The sequence below is a fragment of the Theobroma cacao genome, chromosome 5 (genome assembly GCF_053813885.1).
Source record: "Theobroma cacao isolate CCN51 chromosome 5, ASM5381388v1, whole genome shotgun sequence".
Lineage (NCBI taxonomy): Eukaryota > Viridiplantae > Streptophyta > Magnoliopsida > Malvales > Malvaceae > Theobroma > Theobroma cacao.
Window position 1 is genome coordinate 47300876 of NC_142643.1, and position 25735 is coordinate 47326610.

The window sequence follows — 25735 nt, forward strand, 5'->3', positions numbered from 1 at the left end:
ATATAAAATTTGGGATTGACTTTTCCTTTTTGACATTGAATACTTGTCTCACACAAGGAGGCAGACCCACTCTGGCATGTCACATTGTAATGGGGCTCATCTGATTCTCTTAAAGATTTTCTCTCTTTCCAAGTTCCAACCAATTGAAAATAATCAAATTATTGGGAGCTCTGTTAAAACACTACTTAATTTTTTTTATGAACAAAAGTTGTACTTGTACTAGGATTATAGTATATTATCGTAACACTCTCCTGCAGCATAATCTTGTCAAATTTGATATTGATATTCAACCAACATAAATGTCTTGTTGATGTTTAGTTAACATGGTGTTTTCAACTTCATTCTAGTACTGAAACCTGTAAATACTGATCTATAGCTCTGTCACCAAGTCTTGGAATGCAGTCCAAATGTATAATCAGATTTGTTTGCTCACCAACAAAGGCAGATATGGGAACAAGAAAAGAAGGGAAAACAATGTATAGGAAGTAAGGGAAGGGATTAAAAAAATGTTGTGAGTTAGCAGGCAATGTGGAGGAAACCTGTCCACAACCCACAAAGGAAGGTGACCAATAAAGCCTTCATAAAACAACAAAACAAAGGCCAAAAAAGAGAGAGTGCCATGAAAACAACCACATGCCCTTCTCTCTTTTCTTTTCTTATTTATTTTTTTGTCTATTTTGTGCATCACCCACTAATCATTGCTGAGAATAAAAACAAATTCCATTAGCCCCACACCCCAAAGCCAATAAGTGGAAGGCAACACTTTGCTTTATTATGCAATAAACCTTTCCCACATTATCAAACTAAACAATAAAATAACCCCAAAAACAATTGAAAATGTGGGTAAAGGGCTGCATTCAATGTTGGTTTAAAAGATCAGAAATTGTGTCAAAACATTAAAAACACCAAACAAATATATATCCTAAAAGTCTTAATTTACAATTTATTAGTTTGCAAGTATAACAGTTGCTTTTAAGCCAGTTTTGGGTGACCTAATTACTCTTTAGATTTCCACTTTTTTAAAATTATTATTATTATTATCTTTAGAAGCAAGTTAAGATGATTGAAATAGCATGCTATCTTAAAGATATTGGCTATTGATTAATTAATATAAACAAAAAAAAATTATCCTTCTTTTTCTGATTTAGGGTGTTGTTGGAATGGATTTGGTTAGTGTTGGTTGCTTTCAAAGCTTTGCTTAAATCTTTCTCTTTTCTTAAATTTTTTTTTGTTATTTTTTTATAATTGTAACTTAAATTTAATCAAATATTGTAAAAAGGTTGTTATCGAGTTATAATCACAAAAGTGAAATATAATTAAAGAGATAAATAGAGAACGAAAGCTAAATTTGACTCCATCACAGTTAGAGAGACCAAGTTTGATTATTGTTTTAAACTTTGGACAAGTTGTCCACTACCTGCATCATCCCATGAATGAAGAAGGAATGGCCTCATGGCTGATGCAATCCCTATCTATTTTAAGGTGTGGGGAGGTTATATCATTGATAATTTAATGTTATTTAAATGTTAAATTAAGATTTGAGGTAAGCTAAAGTACTAGAATTCTTCAAAACTTTTGTTTTCCTAACACCATTATTGAGTTAATGAAGGTGCTGCATTTCAATTCCATAATAATGCCAAATGCCATCAAATCCTCTTAGACCAACAAAGATATATAATAATTAATTCAAAATTTAAATCTAAAAGAACGTCATATTATTCAATTAACAGATCATGAAAGTTGAAATCATAAAATATGTCGATAAAATTTATCTAAAAATGGGATATCGAACCCGTCGAACATGCATAATTACTAACGGGCCGTTTCATTTGACAAATATATGTAACTTCTAAACCCCATGAAAGAAGATGAAGCAAATTGAAGAGATTAAAGAATAAATGAATTAGAGTTTTGACTCTCGTGGAATAATTTAGAAATTGGAGAAACCAACCTCAACCCCCCAAGGTGGCATTGGGGTGGGTGGCCAGACACACCCAATAGAAAATTATTATTTACATTTGAACCCCACTTTGCCACATGATCATTGCAAAATAACCCTTAGCTAGCTACCCAAATCTAATTGTTCCAAATGTCTTTGTACTTTCATCTCTACTGGATTTCTTTTGTTGTTATCTTCTTTTCTTTTTTTTATTTTTATTTTATTTGAGATTGTACAAACAGTTAATTTGATTAAAAATTTTAATTAATCAAATAAATCGAATATCAAATTTACTAAATCGATTTTAATAAAAAAACTCATGGGTGGTGATACAGTCACCCAAGTTGGCTCAACAACAATTGAATGGCATAAATGATACACGTGACTAATGTGATGAATATATTAGCCATTGGTATCAATCCATGTGTATATTGCCACAGTAATTTGTTCACCAACTGAGCGTACGTAACAAAGGATGAAATTATTTACTAGTGTAAAATAAAAATAATTCAAATAAAAAGATAATTTTTATGATTTTTTTATTTTTTATATGAATAATATTAAATATTTATATTTATAAATAATACATCAAAATTTAAAAATAAAAAGCAAACATTTTACGACAAAGGAAATAAAAAAATAGTTAAAAAATAAATTAATAGATGGAGAGAGAGAGAGAGAGAGATAGAGAGACAGAACCTGGGAGGGAGGCTAAGTCCAAAAGAAATATCTGTGATTAAGGAATGGCCGCGTGTTGTTTCCCGTGAAACGCTTTTATAAGTCGTCCACCTCTCCTCTCTCCTCTCCTTCCTCCTCTCACTCTCACCTCTCACCTCCGCCTCTCCCCTTCTTCCCTCCTCCCAAACAGTCAACGTTAATACTCTTTTCGTTCTTTCGTTCTCTTCTTCTCCTCCTTTTTCTGCGATTTTTCGCTAAGTTTTGCAATGGCTTCTTTGATTCCTAACCTTGAACACAGCCCCGACATGTCGCCGGAGTTTAAACGCAAGAAACGGAGGAAAACGGACGAAACGCCAGGTCCTTTCGATAGGAACCAAGGCAGCCAGAGAATCAAGCGATGGAGAACCGAGAGAGAGCAGCAGATCTACTCCTCCAAGCTCATCGAAGCTCTCCGTCGTTCTCGTCGGACCTCCTCTTCCACTCCCGCAAAGGAAGTCCGCGAAACGGCGGACAGAGTTCTCGCAGTCTCGGCCAAGGGGACGATGCGTTGGAGCAGAGCGATTCTCGCCAGCCGGCTCGGTGTTGGCGCCAAGACGATGAGGAAACATAAGAAAGCGAAGGTCACGGCCAATAGGAGCTTGAGGAAGCCAGAGATTAAGGGAGAGAAGAGAAAATTACCGGCTGTCGAGAGGAAGTTGAAGGTTTTGGGACGGCTTGTTCCCGGTGGCCGGAAGCTATCGTTCTCAAACCTCCTAGAAGAAACTAGCGATTACATAGCGGCTTTAGAGATGCAAGTTCGAGCCATGACCGCTATTACCGAGCTTCTCGCCGGCGCTGGAACGCAGCCGCCTACTGATCGGCTTGGCTCTCGTATCAACTCGTAAATCAAATCGCGACAAGGTGTTTATTATTATTTTGTTTTTTTAGTGAGATTTTTAAATTCGTGTATTTTATTGTATACATGACCTTTTCTTCTTTTGAGCTCCACTTGCTCTTTTTTTTCTTTTTCTTTTTCTTAAAAAATTTTCTTTCGGTTTTTTGGGTTTGTTAAGCATCAATTAATTAATTATTATCAGTTAATCAATCAATTAATTAATCAAATGGAACATGCCACTGGCAGCTAATCCTTGATTCCATTTAGATTAAAGTTTTGATTTTAGTGGAATAATCTCATTTTAAAGCCTTTTTCTTGCTTTATTCTTGTCTTCTTTTATAATCCCGCAAAATTTTAAAGTTTAAGGTAAATTTCATTTTCAGCATTTTGTTAAAAAAAATAAGTTAATTTTTAAATTAAAGATATTTTAATAATTTATAAAATGAAATTAACCGTATATATTTTTTAAAATATACATGTATAAGATATTGCGTGAAATAAATTGAATAATCTAAGAAATTACTGGGCAAGTAATGGAGTATTTTGAAGTTTAATGAAAGAATTGAATTTTTCTTTTTAAATTGTTGTCAATAAAAAGAAGTGTTTATGATGTCATATACCATTTTGAATTTAATTTGTACTATTAGATGTATTTAATGAACTTTTTACGGTCCATCATAGAGTTATGTCACATAGTCACACTCATAACAATATTAATGTCAACCAATTAAAAAAGATTTCAATTTGGAGAAAGAAAAGTTGCAAGATTTGGGATTGATTTACTTGTAAACCAAAGTGGAGTAACAGAATTGAAAGAAAAATGCAAGTCTTTCCATGTGAATAAAGTTTCTAATCGTTATCGTTGGTATCAAAAACACGAAAGCTAGAATTTTTGTTTTAATTTTCATAAAAATTAAAATAAAACGAACGTTTAAAAACGAAAAGAGTATTTGATTTGATTATTTGAAAGCGTAAAATCAAATCGGTGTCGGCAAAAGGGTGAGGGAGAATGTGGGTTTTGATAACCAATTTAGGACAAAGATTGTCACAACATGTAACTTTAAATGTGAGAGATATAAATCCCTCTTAAATAAGTAGGAAATGGCTAATATATTTATATGTGCTTGCATAGCATAGGCCAAATGGGGTTTTTATGAGCAAAACAGCCTCAGTACATGTGCCCTTGATGAAGCAGCCCCTTGTTCACATAGCACATGTGCCTCCGTGGCCCTACATTTTCAAGTGCACCCACTCTAGACCCACCCTCCTCAAATGGCTAGCATGTGCCCCCTCCCATGGCGAAGAAAAAACACAAGACAAGAAGAAGAGACCCAGAAAAATGTTCGTTGCCTTTCTTAAATTACAGTTTCACCATTTCCACATTGCTCTAAAACAAGGTTTGAATTGAATGGAAGGTAGAGAAAAACGGAACCCCACCAATGGAGGAAGGGGAGGGTGCAAATGATATCACATTGGAATCTCTTTTCCCTCATTTATGGGCAAACACGTGTGCTCAACATGGGAACAAAGGCCAAGCTGGTCTGCTGTAGGGATTGAGACATGTGGGCAATGCCCAAGTGGCATCCCTATCAAGATGGGTTTTGGCCTCTTTTTGGGGGTAGGGGGAGTTTAAAAAACCATCACTAGGACCACATGCATTGTTCCTTTGTGTGTACATTTTTTCTTCTTCTTCCCAACAAATCACATTGCTTTAATTTTTTTTTTTGTATATGCTTTTCCATTGCCTCATGCTTTGCCTAATTGACCATATTTTCACATGCATCCATGTGCCTTCATTAAACCAACAATGTGAATGCAACCATATGCCCCAATCTTGCTGCTTCCTTTTCCTTTCTCTTCCATACATGTGTCTTGTGCCCATTACCCCAAGTAATCAGCCGCAATTATTTAAAAAAATCACCTCCTTTTTTCTATATAAAAATTTAATTAAAGTTAAATCGTAACCCATAAGGCATTATCTCAATGATGAAGCGGAGTTTGCATGTCTCATTCTGTATTTGTGATTTTGCTTCAAGTTTCCTCCTGTTACGAGTTAATTGGTTTCTAATAACTCTTATTATTATATCTATAAAGCTAATCCGTTAACTGGTTCCCTATGAAGAATTTGGTCCACATGAAATTATAGCAATGAGACGCTCTAAAGGGTACTATTATTGTAGGAAACCATAAGGGACATAACTAGTTAATTTTTACTGGAGTGGTCAAAGATTAAGAAAAATAAAAGTTAAAAAATTTTAAAATAAATATATTAAACTTAACCATTAATAATCAAAAGATTTATAATAGATAATAATTTTATATAATCTGTAAATCAAAAGAAATAAAAAGAAAAAAACTTATAATAGTGTTTTACGAAAATTTTGTTCGATGATGGTAATATCTTTTTTAATACAAATAACTAAATTATTTGTAAAAAACTTATCATCCATTTTGTTTTGAAATTTTATCTTTTTCAAAATAAACGACTAAAAAATTACTGTTGTCAACATCTAATATTCTTATTTTATTATATTTAAGTTTGTAATACTAAATATTAAACTATAATGCATAAACTATAAATAGTTAAATACGATATACAGAATTAATAATTTCTTCTTATACTCAAGATAATTTTCTTTCAACTAAATATAAAACATAAAGCACATTAAAAACATATACTCAAGATAATTTTTTTCTTATATAATTAGAATTAATAAAAAATAACATATTAGTGAAATTTTGAACAATAACCAATAATGCAATACTAGAACTTATATTTGAGAATTATATACACAATAATTTTTTAATTTTTAAAAATTAAAATTTAAAAATAAAATCCACATAACAAAAAAAAAATCATGACAAGTAAAAGATATAACCTGTATAATAAAAAAAAAAGAATGTAGTTGATGATTAATAGAAATTAAAAAAAAAATCTATAGAAACTTAAAATATATGAGCAAATAGAATATAATTGAATAAATAAATAAATATAAATAATAATAATATAAATAGAAGAAATTAAATAAAAATTTTACCTTTTTATAATTTTATAATATAAGGACAAAAAAGAAAAGAAGAAAAGATGAGTGGAGAAATTTAAAAAATTTAAAAAAAATTAAGAATTTGAGTAAAATTGAATGAGCTTGTAAGTTAATTTTATTAATTATTCAATAACAAATTATTTTGAAAAATTATTAAAAAATATATAATATATAAAAAAATTCTAAAAAGTGGCCTCCCATTATAAAGGGATGCTCCGCCCCTGGAAACCATGCATAAACTTTTATGTCAGGTGTCCGAATCTTTTCATAGATTTAAACCCAAAAAAAGAGTAAGTTGGGCAGGCCAAACCAAGGGAATAAAAAGAAGGAAAAAAAAAGGGAAAAAAGAAAAGAAAACAAGTGTTTGAATTAGGTACTTGGGCAGAGGCAGGGCACTGCATGCATTTACATGGATTGAAAACTACTAGTCTTGCAAGAAGAAAATGCTGTCCCTTCCTTGTTAGAGTTATCTATGTGCCCCCCCTGCAAGGAAGAGACATCAGGAATTTGTCCAACATTACCTTTATTAAGGTCATTTTTCTTTCCTTTTTTCTTCCATTCACCAGATATTGGGATGCAGCCTGACCTCAGTCAATGGAACCCTAAAGACTTTGCTTTCTCCAATTGGTTAAATTTTGTTTTCAAATTCTCCAATTGATGTTAGCTTTGGGTTTTTCCTTTTGCTTTTGCTTGGGCTTGTGGGTGCACATGATGCTGACCTAACTTGCATGGGAGTATTAAGACCCCACTCTTTTGCAAGCAATGAATATTACCTTTGAGTGAATCCTGCTGGTCATGGTTCGGATTTTGGTTCTAGCTGTTTAAAGACTAGACAAGAATTTATGACCAAATTAATGTCATATTTATTTGCTTATCTTTGCTATTTACATCTTGGTCTTGGTTCCCATATCTGATATCAAGAATTGAAACCCCCCACACCAGTGGCCTCTCTACCACATTGAATTCCAAAATTGAATGGGGAATTGATGTTTGAATTTTTGTTCTTTGTTTTTCTATCTTAAAAGTTAAGCAAAACCCAAAATTGGAAATTACATGTTGGCCAAATTTACATGCAATAATAGATAATAGATATGGATGACAGACCCTCCAATCCGAACAAACAAAGAAACAAACAAAGGCGCAAAGGGGCAGGGTGGTCAGCTGGCCAGAGAAATTTCATCATCAGACTTGTTGTTTTCCAACTGTTAAGTTATGAAACGTGATCCAGCGTGGCATGCCACATGTCACTTTCTTGGTGGTGCCTGATTTTGACATGGTTATGCCATGTGTCATACGCTGTCAAGTTAAGCCAACCTAATGATGATGCTCTCTTTTCTTTTGGATGAGATCAACCACCTTTTATTCTAGTGCAATTCCGTGCATTGTTCTCTCCGGGGATTGGGCTCCCGATCACGCCCTTCATTCTCCAGGATCAGCCTGTCCCTGTTAATTTGTTTGCAGGGTTAATAATCCCTGCAAACAATTTGGGGTCATAGAAGACAAATTGGGCTTTGGATTAGGCTTTAAACACAATGTGCGTCATCCAAATTCCTTGCTTAGCCTTGACTAAATCATGGATAGAGATGAACAAAACAAGGGGAAGCGGGAAAGGACAAAACAAGGAATCGCTTTTGAGTTGTCAAAAGGTCCAACCACCATAGGGGAGAGGGCCCCCAACAAGAACAAAAGGGCGGGGAAGAGGACAAAGCAGGGGTTGGCAGTTTGCCCACATGAGGTGTGGTGGCTCATGGCTGTGCTGCCCCCTAAATGAAACTAGTGGCCTCACTCTTAGGCACACACACATGTCCTTACTTATGACCCCTTGTCTTGTGACAAAAAAGTTTTTGACCCTCGAGGGTCTCAAACTCTCAACATCCTTTCGCATTTGTTGGGGTCCCATCGGGACATTTCCCGCACGTGGATCCTTGGTGTCTTCGACAGTGACCCTCAACTTATGCTGAGAGGCTTCATGTCTAGACGACCCTTTTTACTCTTTTCGTTTAGGATAAGATCTCTCCCTCTCTCTCTCCATGCATCAGCCTCCTTATATCCTCCACTTGTAGCCAACCGAATCGAAGTCCAAACATCAGTTTCTTGTAAAATAAAGCAGGATTACGGTCAGTGTTACAGATTTTATATCGATAAAAGATAAGGTTGTTTACGTGATAAGTCAGAAGCAAGTAAAGGAAAAAGTAGGGATGGTTCAGAAAAAACCATAAAAATGCATATTTTTTGGACTTTGGTGCAGTATTTTGGGATCATGAAAAGCCCATTATGTTATCTCGAAGGCCATAATTTATGTGATTGTACTCTTGTCCCCTATGCCTTGTGTTCTAACTCATGTTCATGCATCGTTAAACTTTAGTTAATTATTGTGAAATGATTTTAGATTGGAAGTCTATTTTTGGACTTGGCAAGACCTTGATTTTAGAATTGAGAAAATGCGAGCAGTCAGGCCTGATTCATTCGATTTTTGTCAATGCCAGGGTTTCAGATATACGTGCACAAAAGAGTTTTCCCTTGCCTGACTAACTTGCTTGTGAAACATACGAAGAAAGAAGGCAGGTTGAGTTAAGAATCCGGGATAATATAGCTGCTGCTTTCCTGTCAAAAAATGGGGCACCTCTATAATTGAAATCGCAGGGTGTCAAGGTTAAGGTTAACAGTGACTTATCCTCCTGCCTCTTTCGGATACTTATATTTCATTGTAATGAAATTTGGTTGATATGATGCATTGACCATCAATGATGTGCTTGGGTTCCTTATTTTGCTGTATGTGTGTGATCTTGATCCATACTTCCAAGTTTCTGAACTACCAATCGCATTGAGATACGATTAAGCAGAATCAATTCTCTACAATACAACGGCATTATAACCTGCATATTCATACAGCATATAAATGGATAAAATCGTAACACTACCATCATTAATTACAGTAATCGGAGCATAACACACGAAAGAGACATTAATTTAAGTAAAGAACAACGAACGAGGCACAATGAAAACTTTTAGAATTAATGGTTAAAGAGTAGTACTGAAAATAATGAACTTTAGATCAAATGATAAGATTGCAGTAACAAGTTCTAAATTTCAGTTAGTACCCAAATTTTGTTTTATTTCTCTCAAGAATAATACTGCTACTTTTAGCCAAGTTATCTTTTGGCTCTCCAAATTTTTTGTCTCTACCGGCCTCTCCCTCTCTCCTGCTCCCAAAATGCACGTACCAATCGTTTGGTTGCCGAGAAAGATGAGATGAATACAAGAAAAATGATCATTCCTTCGGAAAACAATATGTAATTCGCACTCATTTGGTTGTCCAAAAAAATAAAGAACCCTCCTCTGATTCTTCCAAAACGTTAACGAACGTGATTTGGGCTCTCAATCCTGTGCATGCTTCCATATACTTGGAAGCTATGATCAATTTGATCCTGTGAATCTATCTTTTTTTTTTCTTACGTTTTTTTCGAGGGCAAAAGGGAGCGCCAGGTTTATGTCAGGGTATGCTTTTGTAGAATTATGTTTATGAAACAATGTTTCGTAGCTGCAGGAAGGAAGAATTCAAATGAAAGGATCGTCTTCTTGAATCTAAAACGATAGGATTTCAATACCCTTTTCACTGTTTAAGATAAGCTATGAAGTAGAGAATAGGATTTCTGTCAAATGTTGATTGTTCCTGGAAAGAGAATGTTTTATCTGATGCATTGATTTGAACATATTTATGGGTTTTGATCATCCTTTCTGAAAATGGGATCAAAAAATTGAATACATTCTGGCATATTAACATGAATGATTCAAGGGAAAGTGATTTAGTTGTTGATTTGGAAAATGGCGACAACACGAGCTCTGATGAAGATGAGATCAAGGAACATGCTCTTGACGAAGAAATGGATCGGGATGAGGTTGCAGGTCAAGATGGATCAACCTGGAGGGGTGAAGGATTGAATATTCCAAGCAAGAGTTCGTTTATTTCAGGTGGTGTCAAGGTGATCGATCAGGCAGGGCGAGGTAGTAAGGAGAAGAAAATATCGGGGGAGAAAAAGCAAAAGAGGGGCTCCAAGAAGCCTACTAAACCACCGCGGCCACCTGGTGCTCCATCTTTGGTCGACGAAGCTGATATCAAGTTAGTTAGAGAAATCTGTGAACTTTCCAGGTTGAGGCGTGCAAGGTATGAACGAATCAAGGCATTAAGGAAAATGAGAGCTGATAAGGCATCTTTATCGAAGAGTAATGTATTTGCAATGATCGTCACGATTCTCTTCATCTGTGTGATCGTCTTCCAAGGTATACCACGCTTTACCGCCCATGGATTTGCTTGTTCTAAATTGCTTGGTTTTCTCGTGCTTATGCCATCCATGAAACTGTATATATGCCTTCAATTCAATGTGTTAATTACTATTTTTCTTCAAGAACAGATTAATTAGTTAGTCATCTCTTCAACAAAACTTTATAGATTACTGCAAACATGCATGTCTCCTACTTGTTTGTCTTTCAGACAAGTTTTTCTCTTGTACATTTATTTACTGTTTCATTAAGATAACATTCAATGCATGGAATGTTGGAAACAATTACCCTACCATTATTTCTTTCCTAGGATGGATTGCTTGGCTTCTATTGTCAATAAAGAATAATTAGCATATCTGTCACAATTAAAGAACTTTTTCTTTTGAAAAGAACACAATTAAAGAATTAATGGCATGCTGGCAGCTAATCAGAACAAGGAGAGCAAGCATTAATTGTGATGGAATGAATACAACAACCGACAGTGTACTTTAGAAATATAGAAACAGTTCATTATTCAAATCAGTTTCTGTGAATCAAGGAATTTGTTTACTTGGAGATATTGCTTTGCCGATGTTACTTTGAAAGCATGAACAGTTTCTGATACCTTTCAGTTGGTTCTTTATTTATTCCCATTAGACTCTTGATCGTGTTCAAATTTGCTGATAGGAATTGATTTTTTGATTTTTAGGCATCTTGGGTTCTCATGTATGATGCTGATTGGTCAGAGCTCTCCATATTGCATTCCCAAGGTTTCTATACTTCACCCACCATCGTCACCTTTTATACCTTTTGGCTTTGCAGTGCTCTTTCTGGTCTCTTATTGATGTGCATCTATTCCTGCTACAATAACAATAATTAGGTTCGAGCTAATCTCATTAACGTTCCTGTCATCATTCATTTTGTATTGACACAATCAAAATCTTACAGATACAACTTGGAAGTCCGCACAGGTGCGGCTTGTGGGATTACCTTCCTCGTTCACTGTCATCTGTTACAGACAGCATTAATTTAATGAGATTTTGGAGATTTACTGTCTGTTTACAGACAGCACTACATGTTTTATATTAGTTGTTATACACTGTCATCACTTAGAGCATGGTCATATGAAAGTGGAATTCATGCTGATCTTTCATTGCCAATACTGTCTTCTTTAATAACTGTCATAGATTTATGGCAGGAATTGCTCCAACAACGAATATTAAGAGTTTTGATCCCCATAAACTCTGGAGACTTGATGATTTAAGTTGAGTTAAAGTGATGGGGATGGAATTCTAGCTTCCCAGGTATGGTCCCTTATTTGTAGAGCTTTGATGAAATTGGTTTGTTTCACCTCTTACAGCATTTTTACCTGGAATTTTTTGCTTCTGCCATGCAGCTTTGCACTGCAGGTATATCCAGTGAAACATGGATTTATTTCTTGTAGGATGAGAGGAATTGATTCCGAATTTGCAAAACTATTGAATGTCAGGCAGACAGAGGTGTTTTCTTCAGTCTAGTTAATTTATTTGTTGAGGAAACTTTACTGCTACTGATAGCAAACTACAGTAAGTTTTAGGTTGGTAATGACATTTTTTAAGACTTTAAGTGCATAAAGCTTTCAAACGTGTTGGATAGAGTTGCAAACTGCAATTATATATCCAGAAATTTGCTCAGAATGCTGATTTTAGTTCTCATTCTCAAGGCTTAAAAAGGAAAAGGGCCGTAACAAACTAACAAGGTCCTGTAGCCTGGTTATATTGAGGGTTGAAGAGACAAGGGTTTCAAACCTGATTGCCCATCATCCAAGCAGCCATGGATTTTCACAAAAATTTCTGCAGATTCAGTATTTTACTACTCTGTTTTTCATTTTTTTGGTACCCTTTTCTGTTTCGTTTTTGTTAATACATGTCAACATACATTTTCAGATCTTACATGAATAGATTGGAACTGAAACATTGAAATACTAATACATAGGGGTATGAGGACTGCTCAAGAAAAAAATTGAATAATTTTTCAGATGCAAGTCAATTTTGCTTCACTAAATTCAGTGAACCATGCATTGGATATTTTGATCTAAATCACTAAACTAATGTCCATTGGAGGCCAAAAATCCTAGACTTTCAATCTGATACATAGAAACATACATCCATCCACAAATCTGAGGTACAGCAACATCTTAGTATAGCTCTCAAAGGATTAGACTCATTAATTAGGCCTTCAAAGACTCAGCTCTAGGCCTCCATAGACCCAACCTATATTTGTGAGCATATTTCAGTATCAGCTTCCTCTGCAAGACCAAAATCAAAAACCATTCAGTGACTAACACAGGCAATTGTAGAAATGAAATGACAATTCTACAAAAATGTATATATTCTTAATCCACTCCTTTAAATAGCAGAGCTTTTTACACACAAAACCAAAAAAACGAGAGCAAAGTACACGGTGTTAAATTTTGTTAAGCAATATGGATGAAACCACAATATGGCAGTGACAATGCACATAAAGACAATTCACCTCAGCAAATGTCAGGAATCTATGCCAACATTCTAGTCTTTATATAACAACTAGTAACCATAGCTGCACAATCAAACCAGTTAGGTTTACAATAAACCAGCACATGCTCACTAACTAACACTATATGCATCTTCTCGACAACCCATTAAAAGGGTTTTTTTATTATTATAATTTTTTTTTTCCTTTTTGAGAGAGAGTATTGACGAAGTAGCAGGGCAAACTTCTCAAACTTCATGATACAGAATTAAAAGGAATCGCCCTGCTCATGTCAAGTAAAGGAAAGCCTAATCCATAGGCAACAAACAAACTGCTCATCACAACAATGTCCTCTGAATGAGATCAGAATACACGTTAATTTACAAATGCTAAACCATTCTAACAACTTTAATTCCATTCTTTTCTATCCTAGTCTTTAAAACTATTCTTTAGAGCCCATATCCATAAGCTTAGGCTTTGGTAGATCCTAAGTGGTACATGCTAGTGAACTGCTTAAACTAGTTTACTATATCATGCAAGCAAGCAAATAATAAACACAGGAATTTTGACTAAGGCCATAAAAGAACAGTATCATTAATAGTTTAGCTGCAATGTCCAGTTTGATAAGCACCATGCTAGGATTTATCTCCTATACAAGGAGCAACAATGTTTAATGATACTGCATAACTGGATAATCAATTATAACTGCATAAGAGTGGGATGCACAAGGGTTCATGTATTGCTCAACATAGGCCATATTAAACGCAATTTATATTTAGTGTGAGTTCAGAATCATTACATGTTTACAAGGAATTCCAAGTTTCTTGAGCTTAAGAGTGCGGGTGACGAGCAGTTTCTGAAAGTCACCAATCTCAGATTCCAGCTTCACCACATGAGTTTCAACTCCCTTCCCTACTCCATTGAGAAATTCCGGTATTCCAACCTTCACTGCGATAATAACAAGATCACTTCTCAAATTCATCTTTCACCATTTTAAGATTACAATTATCCAAAAGAAGTGGCCATTAAAATTGAATTACTTTTGGCAAAATAACTACTCCTTATGACACGAGAGGGAAAAAACCTTATCAGCTGTCTTAATTCAGGTACTTTTCTTTAGCCTATTACTTAGCCTGTAGACATGAAAAAGAACCAAGTTCATGTTGAGTAAGCTCTATGTAGTTTATTTTAAACTGACATCTGTTGAGAATCCTATAATCTAAACAACATGAATCAAAATGCCCAAAGTTCTCTTTTTATCTCTTCTTTTCTACCATTTTCTTATAAAATAAAAGAATTAAAAAAAAAGGCCAACTCAAACTAGCATCATTTAGCTATTCATTGAATAAAAAAAAAAAAAGAAAGAGAAAGATCCTAACTTTATCCTCAATTCCCTATTCTTCTGAGCAACACTAGAAGACCGAAAAACATAAACTGCCTCTCAACAGTTAACCAAAGAAAAAAGCCTAAAGGAGAAAAACCCAAAAAACTAACAACTAGAAAAACCCAAAAAACTAACAACTAGAACGCAAACACTTCCATATTACTTTCCCAGGAACCAAACAGAACCATGGGCATTTTTCACTTTCAATGTGCTTGCTATTGTTTATGATACAAAAAGAAGATCTTACCAACAAAAGGAGTGGACCTGGAGAAGAATCTCGAGAACCCATATGGATTTGAAACAGGAATTTCCCTTGTATTCCTCAGGATTTGCACCCATGCCATCGTTAGGATTGATCTGCAGACAGAGAGGCAAAGGTATTAGGTTTCTGTTTGGCAGTGAACAAAGGTTGGGATTTTCTGGAGGAGAACATTAAGTTTGGGCTACACCTAAACGCACCGTTTTGTTTATAGTAAAGTAAAAAAAATTATTTTGTCAATTTTTTTCTTAATTTTATTTTATTAAAGAAAGTATATTTAGTGTACTGACACCCTCTTTAACAACTTAAAAAACCTTTCAAAATAAATATTTTTAAAATTATAAATATTTCTTTCCAAAAATTCTCAATTTTTATATTTATTTATTAACTTTGTGACAATATTTAATTTAATCAATTTAGCTTTCTTTTTATCTCAATAGTAAATTAAATTTCCTTCTAAAAAATACTTCTAACCTTAAAATTAATTGATCTATATAAGTTGATATAAGTAACTCATATGGATAGTATTGCTTGTATGAATTAATTGTTAAATTAAGAAATATATATCTAGGAAAATTAACCTATATATTTATAATATTTAGATTATTGATTGTGTGGGTTAACATCATTTTTCACCTCTTGTAATGCCAGAGTGGTTCAAACAAGCTGAAATAAAACTATAAATTGATATAAACATGTGCTTTGCTATTTGAGTCCTTTAAGTTTTCTGCAATGGAGACTGCAGCCTTGCTTACATTTTCTGCATATCAGTTTCTCCCTGTCTGGATGTTTGACTCTCAGGACAGTGTTCTTCTGTTTCTTGCATATCTTTTTCCTCTTTCTAAACAAATCAAATTTCAAGCCAGAGGCCCAAAGCAGATTGCTTTGGTGTTTCCCCATCAATGTCAAATGATCTGCTCAGTCTAATTGATTATGTCAATAGCCAAGAAAACCCAATTGCCAAACACAGAAACAGGGTTTGATTATAAAATTCATGTGCTGAAAGATGTTTGCACGAGACTGGGATCATGTGGACACTGGGGCATGGTTTGTGTTAATCTTTGTTTGCATCTTGACTCTGAAGAGTACTTTGATGAAAAATTGGAAAGTTGATCAGATTTTATGGTGAACTAACTACCTTCCATTAATGGACTTCTACCAACTTTTGAATCTGATCTGTTGGATCTTTTCAGTGACAGTGCCCTTTTTCAACAATGCACTGCCGGGCATGAGACAGACATCTCATACCTTCCAGGGTACCACCTATCCTTTTCCACAGTAGACCAAAGTGAAACACAAAATCAGTTGGAACAAAAAAGAAAAAGGCAAAACAATGTTTCCAACTCATGGTTTAAGATATTCTGATATCAGATATGATCTCATCGTCATAAACAGAAAAAAAAATCGAATTACACATCATCAGTTAACATTAATTTTCAACTACCCAAATGCCCACCCTTCGTCTTTCATAGAATAACATTCCACACAGAAAAATAAATGGGAAAAAACCAACTTTTTAAGAAGATTTGGATTTTAGTTTATTGCCGGCCTGAGGGATATGCTAGACTATTCCCTGGTTCCCTGCCAAGATCATGTACTTGTCTCTTCTAGTCAAAGATGTACATTCAAAATTTAAGGCTTTGGCAATTATTGCCTGGACACGATTGGCTACCTCAAACTTTGATTTCCCTCCTCCTTGACATGTAAGAGATTTCGGTAACTTCTCGAGGATGCTGGCAGAGCAGTGGCTTGTCGGATTCATGAGCAAGAAAAAGGGGTCTAAGAATTTGAACCCGCTGGCTGTTGTTCCATAGAACATGCTTACTTGGAAATCTATGGCAACAGGGACTATCTCATCTGTTATCTCTGCAAATAGAGGGCTAAACCTAAGTAAATACGGCTCCCTGCAAGTGGTTCCTTCAGGACAGATAACTAGATCACCTTGTTTCAGTAGCTTTCCAATCATCTTGGAGTCTTCCTCCCTGTTTCTTGTTAACCGAACTGTCTTAATTGGTGCCAACAGCTCTGTCATCCGACTTAAACTGTATGTGACTGCATTAAAAGGTTTGTCAAGAACAATTGAAACATAGATTGGATCAAGCAGAGTTCTGTGGTTGCACACATAGAGCACACCCCCTTGTTTTTGTTCATCATCAGCACGGTCAGGGAAGGAGCTTGGCCTGATTAAGGTGCCTGTAAGCCCTGTAAAGCATAAGAATGGCGTAGAAAACTTGTATGGAATCAGGTACCCGACTGTTGCTCTAACAATTAGTAGGAAAATTCCGAATGGAATCCACATGAACATCCGTAAACTAGCAAGTGGAGTTGGCCTGAAAGCCAACCTTCCATCGTGAAAAATCAATGGTCTTGGATATTTCTCCCTGGGAAGCGCCTGCCAATTCTTCTTGTCAGCTTCACTTACCATGTAAAGAACCTGATACAATAACAGAATTATAGTTTTGGTATTTGTCGCAAACAAAAAGGGAAGAGAGATTCAGGCAAGAATGATTACAAACCTCACAACAAGAAAAGAGTTGTTGATCAAGGGAGTTGTCGAAGCAACTGATGCCAATAACAGATGAGTCCATGTTCTCCTTCCCAAGAAGCTCATCCAGTTCCAGGAAAGCAGTACCGCTTGGCTTCTTTTCCTCCATCAAGCCTACAAAATGCCCACAAACCACCTTCAACTCTCTCCCGACAACAGCCTCAACCCTCAAGTAATCTTTCAAAAAGCAGTCCACCATAACTCTAGGCATATCAGTCACTCCTATTTTTTTACCACCACATTTCATCACCATGTCAAAGCCTTCATTCCCAACATCCTCTAAGAAGAACTTGGGCAACACAGTTCTTCCGATTCTGAAACTCTCCTCCTTCAATCCGACAAAGCAAACAAAAACCATAATCTTCAGCCCCCATTCCTTACCAACCAAACAAATGATAGGGTGCAAAAGAAACAGAATGAAAGCTCTTAAGAGCCCTCCAGCTTCAAAGGCTACCAGAAAGAAGTAAGAGAAGACTGAAGATGATTTCAACAGTGCCCCCTCCGTATGAAACATCAATGCTTTGTCTGAATGCGTTTCTAGCCCATTTGCAAGAAAAGGGTACTTGTTGAATTGTGGTTGGAATCCATGGGAGTTGCTAGCTTTTCTCTGCAAGTATATTTTACTCCAAGTTTTCGTGAGCAGGATCTTTTGCAGGAAGAGAAAAGCATTCAGGTTTTGTGGTTTTCCAGCCATAATTTTTGACAAATTTTTTTTCCAATATTGATGGGGTTTTATATTGACGTATTAGTTCATCTAACAAAATAAGAACTAATTCCGCATTGCGTGTATATTCAATATCTTTAACATGCACATATGCTTTCAATTTGAATAATCGTTTTACATTAAGATCATCGCTCAGAAGTCGGAGCATCACATCAGCTGAAATCTTTGAATTTAAAAGCTGATGAACCACAGGCAAAATATCAGAAAAGAACCCTGGCATAGTCTAGTTCCCATTTCTCAATCAGTTTATTAATGAGACACAGCTTACAAGGGTCCAAGTTCATGATTAACTCCAACCTTTCTTCTCAGACAAAAGTTTTTCACTCTCACACCTTTAACTGATATACCTACCAAAGAGTTGCCATCCCATCCGCCATGCATGCATAGATCGAGACATATGGTTCATTTTTGTTCTGACGAAAATAAACATTCAACATAACTTCATCTTCAGGTTAATTCATACAGATCATTAGGGTTTGTACAGGAACCGATATCAAAATCATTGGTCAAATCGTAAAAGCAACGGCATCGAGCAAGAAAGGGTAGTTTGCATTTCAAAAAATGATCTGCATGTGAGTGTGTCTGGCCACAAAAACCGAAGGAAGCAACAACATTGTCATTGGTTGGTGGGTCGGACATTAGAACAGGTCAAATTTGAAACAGTCAGTTCTGTTGCGCTTGTACACAACAACTGCTCACCTGCCAATCTATACCAACCACCATGCACACACTCTTCAAATTCGAACTCCAATATATTATATAAAATCATATAAAATGATAAAAATGTTTAAAAGGGGATGAAGGGAGTATATCATTTATTATGATCATATGATTGGGTCCTAAGAAAGCTTTAATTAGTGATAACCTATCCCACCCATTTGCTAAAAATAAAATAATAAAATGGAAAAATTAAAGCATATATATATTCATAGAAAATCAAGGTGCATGTATATGACAAGTCATAATTACTAATTAATTAGATAGAAAAAAATGTCAATTTTTTTCTAAGGTTCTGGATGACAAATGACAAGAAGGGAATTTGATGCAAGGAGATATACATTGCAAAATTGGGTATGATCAGTGGTTAGAGTTGATTGCTTAAAAAGCTAGCATTTTGTTGCCTAACAAACCATAGTCCTTGGGGAAGAAATTTAAAGGAAATGAAGTCAAAGTTTCACTTTCACAGAATTGCTATAGCTTAGCTAGGTATAGAATTTGGTAGGCAAAACTTTTCTTTATTTCAATAAGAAGTGTGGTCCCTCTCACAGGTATAAATATGATGTAAACAGCAATGAATAGAAATGGAAAATACAGCCTTCTTTTGTTTTTTTAGTCAAATTGAGAGAGTTATTTTCACACTGAAAAAAGAATTAAGCTTAATGTAACTCAAAAAGTATCTCAACTCGACCCGATTAATGATGTCTCAATTTGAGCCGGAGATGTGTTAGATAAGGGTCTATTTGTTTTAAAGTAAAATATTTTTCGAAAAACGTTTTCAAAACTTATACTTATTTAGAATAAAGAAAATTGATTCTAAATATAAAATATTTTTCGAAGAACAACAGAAACACTTTTATATTAAGTCTATAAGTATAAGTTTGATGAATATTAATATTTAACTTAAAATATTAAAAAAATAAAAAATATTAATATTTAGCTTTAAAATTTTAATTTAAAATATTAATATTTAAATTATACAACACTATTAAAATTAACAAAATATTTTTTTAATAAAATAATTCAAAGCAATTAAATTTTTTATTTATAAATTGAACAAATTTTACTAATTATTATAATAAAAATATTTCAATGGTCATTTGATTAATGCACATTTATAATAAGTTTAAATCTTACTGATAATTATAATAAAAATATTTTAATAATCATCATTTAATAAATACATATTTTTAAGTATAAGTTATGGATATATTACACAATTCATGAATATTTATATTGTTATAGTTATGATAAAAAATGATGAGATGGAGAATTTTTTCAAAATTAGAGTTTATTTCATTATAGATATGTGGTTAAATATTTTGAAAAATATCCTTATTGATTTTGTCCCCAAATTAGTGAAAACCAAATACCAATATTGTCTTGTAATCAAGTCCTAGTTATTGTTTGAACATCTAAATAACTCCACCATTTCGATAGTTTATCCAAATAATAGAAAATATTAAATTTTCCTGTCACAGAAAAAATTTTCACCGAGCAAGTCATTTTTCGAATACCAAATGGATCTTAATTTTATATTCTTTCATTTTTTAAGAATACCAAACAATTTTTACAATAAAATTCACTACTTAATTTTTCGGTGTTTAAATTTTAATTTCATTTTATCCAAATTCCTATTTAACAAAAAATTAAAAACTTAAAAGAAAAAAAAAAGAAAAGAAAAGAGAGAGTGACATTCCCTGGTTGTATTTGTCATAAAAGATTGATGGGAAAGTTTTTGGTTACAAATATGAGGTAACGCTTCATGTCAAACGATATATACTAATCATTTAAAGCTCTCTCCAAAAAATCCTTAAACCCGCATTGCTCGATGACTGTTCGGGAAAGAAGGTCCGACTCCGTAATTCCTTAGGCGATGGGTTCAGACAAGTCGATTCAGTGGTTGTCCACAACAACCCATCATTCAAGGTTGCTGTATTAGGTTCAGATGCAGCATGAATTTTTTCTGGATGGGATGAAGATTCTGTTGAGGGTTTGAAGGATGATTCAGATTTTGAGATGGAATGCAATATTGCTGAGTCTAATGAGGAGGACTTTGAATATGGATCGATCAAAGGCTTCCCTTCAATCACAGTTTTCGATAAGAGGCAAGAAATGTTAGCTAGAAGGTGGCAAAACTCTGTTATTATGCAGATGCTCAATCACACGATTTCATATTGGAGTTTGTGTGTTAGAGTGGCTTATCTGTGGAGACCAAAAGGTAAATATGATATTGTGGACTTAGCTGATAACAGATTCATTGTTTGTTTTGTAGATCAAGAGGATTTTTTGCGAGCTTTATTGAACGGTCCTTGGGTAATCATGGGACACTACTTAACTGTTCACCCCTAGACTCCGACTTTCTCAATAGCTATGCAAGATCTAACTGCAGAAGCGACTTGGGTTAGGTTTCCTAGTATTCCTCTTCACATGTACCACAAATCTATTCCAAGGAGAATTACTTCGTTAATTGGCAGACTATTGAAGATTGATTATAATACAGGAGCAGAGAAGAAAGGTAAACTTGCCAGAGTCGCTGTTGAACTTGATCTTTCTAAACCTTTGATACCAAAATTTTTCTTGAATGGCAAAGAATAGAAAATTGTTTATGAAGGACTGCCTAGGGTGTGCTTTACATGTGGGGTATTTGGGCACACCAAAGAGGTTTGCTCAAATCATAGAGAACCTTCACCCTTTAAGGCACCCGTTAACCCACAAGATTTGAAAGATAGTTCAGGTGATTCCCTTTATGGCTCCTAGATGCTTGTATCTCGTAGAAAGATAAGGGGAATGGACAAAAAACTAGCGTCTACAGCCAATCAAAAGTCGCAAGATCAATGGGGGTTCGAGATCAAGATTTTCAGTGCTGTAAATGGTGGATAGTGAGACATCTAATGTAGATATTTTTGATGCATAGCAAAAGACGTTCACTGATAAGGTACAGCCTAATCCCTTGACTAACCCTCATGTCAAGAAAGTGGAGCGATCTTAGAAGACGATGATAATAGGAGTGGCTAATGAATTAACTTCTAGTGGAGCCACCCCAATAACATCTTTGACAGACACTACCTCAGCTCTACAAGCTTTTAAGGAGGTCGAGTTAACTCTCAAGTTTGATTCGAGAATTAATGATTCCATAAATGCTGATGAACTAGTTGAACATAATGATCAGGTAACAATGGCGGATGAAGGTGGTGGGAGGGAATACAACATGGTATAGGGAAGCAGTAAATTGTTTGACGGTAGGTTACCTGGGTCCTTACCACAGCATGAACCAAGTAATTTACAATTGAAAGTTTGTGTGCCTACTATAACCACTCTCTATCAAAGCAAACATTCTACAATTATACCCAAAGATAAAGCCGGAGATACCAGTACGATAGTAAATGTCATGGATAATCAAAGTTCAAGGTTAACCAAAGCAGAGTCGAGTGGAAGAGTTATTTTGTCGAAATAAGAAAAGAAACAATCAAGTAAGGCTGGGAATATCCACTTACAACGATTTTCTTTGAAGAAAAAAGCCAAAGCTAAAAACAATGGCTCTCAAAGCTTCCCATCCTCTCTTTCTTTACTGAAGGAGAAAACTGTTCAACCGAACATTAATTTGACGGAAGGGAAGGCTAGTGTTGGCCATGGTACGATAGCTGATGATGAATGTCAAATGAGTATGGTGAATAAGGTTAGTAAGGAGATTGCTTAAACCCCTCATTCTTGATATCTTATCTTTTTATGAATTTGAAAATACTTGTTTGGAATTGTCAAGGGGCTGGGGATAGAGGATTTTCTCACTTTGCAATGACTTACAAAGGATACATCATTTCTCAATCATGGTCTTGTTGAAACCAAGGGTCAGTGGCACCACCACAGACAAGGTTATCCATTCTGTAAAATTTGACAGATCACATACGGTTGAAGTAACTGGATTTTCAAGAGGCGTATGGGTTCTATGGGTGGAACACTTACAAATTTTGATAATTCGTAACCATGATCAATGTATCCATCTAAATGTCCGAGATGGGTTTGGCAGATCTTGGATATTAACAGCAGTGTATGGACATCCAGACCATAAGACTAGAAGAGTGTTATGGGCAGAATTATATTCCTTTGTAGAACACATCACTTGTCCGTGGCTATTATCTGGGGACTTTAATGCCTTTCTTTATGCTCATGAAAAGGTTGGCGGCTCATCACAAGGCAGCAAGCCTTGTTTATAGTTTCAACGATTTATTAATGCGTATGGCTTAATTGATCTTGGTTTTAAGGGTCCGAAATACACATGGAATAGAGGGTTGGTTTCCGAAAGGATCTATTAAGCAACATGCAACACTGACTAGAGGCTAAAGCTTCATGAAGCAACTGTTCAACATCTTCCTTGAATTAAATCTGACCATAAACCACTGTTAATATCATTAAAAGCGAGAAGGGTTGTAGATCGAAGTTTGAGATTTTAGTTCCAAGTTGCATGGCTTCTCACTTAAAGTTTAGTGATTTTGTTAAACAAAATTGGGATTTTTCTTCTGATATTCAGGGTACATTGAAAAAGTTTTCTGATAGTGCTCGTGTATAGAACAAAGAGGTCTTTGGCAATATCTTTAGCCGAAAAAAATGAATTCTAGCAAGGCTGGGTGGCATTGAAAGAGAACTAGAAACTCGGCAATCAAGACATCTACAAGAGTTGGAAGTGAAGCTACGCAAAGAATACAAATTAATTATTCAACAGGAAGAGGTTTTTTGGTTACAAAAATCCAAGGCAAACTGGCTTACACCGGGTGACAAAAATACCAGGTACTTCCACCTCTAGGCAATTAAAAGAAGAAATAAGGCGAAGATCTTGCAATTATGAAATACGAATGGCACATGGATAGAACGTCAAGAAGATGTTAGACTATATGCTATTGAGTTCTTTCGAAAACTGTATTCCAAGGACACGAAAACATTACCAGCATACCCCATTAGAGGTAAATTTCTTATTCTGAACAGGACAGATTATGAGAGATTGACTGCGTCGATTTGTGACAAGGAAGTTCGTGAGGCCTTATTTGCCATGAAACCAATGAAAACCCTTAGTATCAATGGGATACATGCCTTGTTTTTCCAGAATCAGTGGAATGTGGTGGGTTCGAGTGTGGTCAAGTACGTTCAGACAGTACTCATAGGTGGTAAGATAGGAAATGAGCTATGTAAATCCCTCATTGTCCTAATTCCAAAAGTAGCATCTCTAAAATATATCTCACAGTACAAACCTATCAGTTTATTGCCTATCATCTTCAAGGTATTAATGAAGGTAATAACTAACAGATTGAAACCATTTATGTCTACACTAGTCGCTGAAACCCAATCTAGCTTCATGCTGGAGCGAGCAATCATCGATAATGTGATAGTGACTTAAGAAGTTATGCACTACTTAAAATGAAGAAAGGTAAGGTGGGGTGGATGATGTTGAAGATTGATTTAGAAAAGGCTTACGATAGACTCCGTTGGGAATTCATACATGATACACTACTTGAGGCACATATCCCTAGCCAAATTATTGATGTGTTTATCCAAAGCTAGAAATGTTCCGAGTGTCAGATCCTTTGGAATGGTATGCCATCAGAATCCTTTTCACCATCTAGAGGAGTGAGACAAGGTGACCCACACTCCCCATATCTGTTTGTTTTATGTATTGAAAGATTATCACATGCTATTAATATTGCAATGGAGCAGGGACTGTGGAAACCAATTAAATTGGGTCGTCATTGCCCTCCTATTTCTCATTTTTTCTTCGTTGATGATCTCATCTTATATGCTGAAGCTTCAGTTGATCAAATGGAGATTATTAACGGAGTATTGGGTGATTTTTGTGCTTGTTTAGGGGAGAAGGTAAATGTTTAAAAATCCTCCTTCTGCTGTTGGGTAAATGTTTCTAGGGAGTGTATTAACTATCTTAGAAACATATCAAGCTTTTCTTATTCTATGAATTTAGGTACCTACCTAAGTGTACTATTATTTCAAGGTAGGAAAGGAATTACATCCGTTAAGTTTTTGGGGGATAAAGTAAAAAGCAAATTGAGTGGTTGGAAAAGCCTCTTCACTGTCCTTTACGGGTAGACTTACGTTAGTAAAATTAGTACTATCTACTATTCCATACTACATAATGCAAACAATGTCGGTTCCTCTGGAATGCTGCAAACGAATTAAACGATACTGTCGTAATTTTCTTTAGGGTGGAGATGCTGATCATAAACGCATTCACTTGATTAGATGGAATCAAATATGTAGACCCAAAGAGGAATGGGGTTTGGGTGTTAAAAGGCTATAATTGATGAACAATGCCTTCTTGATGAAACTGTTATGGCAATTAGTGACTCGACTGAAGACCCTTTGGGTTAGCATACTTAGTGGAAAGTATGACTTTAATATTGATTGACGGCCTAGCTCAATCTATTGTCATGGAGCATCTCATACTTGGAATTCACTGAGTAAACTGTGGAATGTCTTCAATAACAATTTACGATAGGTCCTAGGTGATGGTCTCTCGACCCGTTTTTGGAAGGATATTTGGGTGGAAGATACCCTTCTCCTCGAACAAGGCCATGTTCCTAATAATGTGTTAAGCGAGAATTGCTGCGTTTAGGAGTTCTTATCAGATAATGGTGAGTGGGATCAAGAGAAGTTATCTGCCTGCCTACCTAGTGATTTAGTGAACAAGATCCTGATGGTTCTTCCTCCATCGTTATCTTTCAAACCGAATACACTGTACTTAGCTTCATCAGCTTCAGGGGTGTTTACTGTAGCGTCAACATATGAGTTGTTGCAGAATGATGATCCAAACTACATAG

The 25735-nt window shown here is 35.2% G+C and overlaps 3 protein-coding genes across 3 annotated transcripts; 1 reads left to right on the forward strand and 2 right to left on the reverse strand.

Moving 5' to 3' along the window:
* Positions 1-2627: 2627 nt before the first annotated feature.
* LOC18600587 (basic helix-loop-helix (bHLH) DNA-binding superfamily protein) lies at positions 2628-3654 on the forward strand. The gene has a single exon (XM_007031115.3). It carries the CDS (start codon positions 2884-2886, stop codon positions 3499-3501), a length of 618 nt encoding a protein of 205 aa, XP_007031177.1. The 5' UTR covers positions 2628-2883; the 3' UTR covers positions 3502-3654.
* Positions 3655-12774: 9120 nt separating this feature from the next.
* Positions 12775-15091, reverse strand: LOC18600589 (xaa-pro aminopeptidase P). Its single transcript, XM_007031117.3, has 3 exons — positions 14917-15091; positions 14085-14233; positions 12775-13082 (listed from the first exon to the last, which is right to left on the reverse strand). Exons 1-3 carry the CDS (start codon positions 15011-15013, stop codon positions 13005-13007), a joined length of 324 nt encoding a protein of 107 aa, XP_007031179.1. The 5' UTR covers positions 15014-15091; the 3' UTR covers positions 12775-13004.
* A 1270-nt stretch (positions 15092-16361) lies between these two features.
* LOC18600590 (putative glycerol-3-phosphate acyltransferase 3) lies at positions 16362-18350 on the reverse strand. The gene is made up of 2 exons (XM_007031118.3): positions 17445-18350; positions 16362-17362 (listed from the first exon to the last, which is right to left on the reverse strand). Exons 1-2 carry the CDS (start codon positions 18165-18167, stop codon positions 16490-16492), a joined length of 1596 nt encoding a protein of 531 aa, XP_007031180.3. The 5' UTR covers positions 18168-18350; the 3' UTR covers positions 16362-16489.
* Between the last annotated feature and the right edge of the window lie 7385 nt (positions 18351-25735).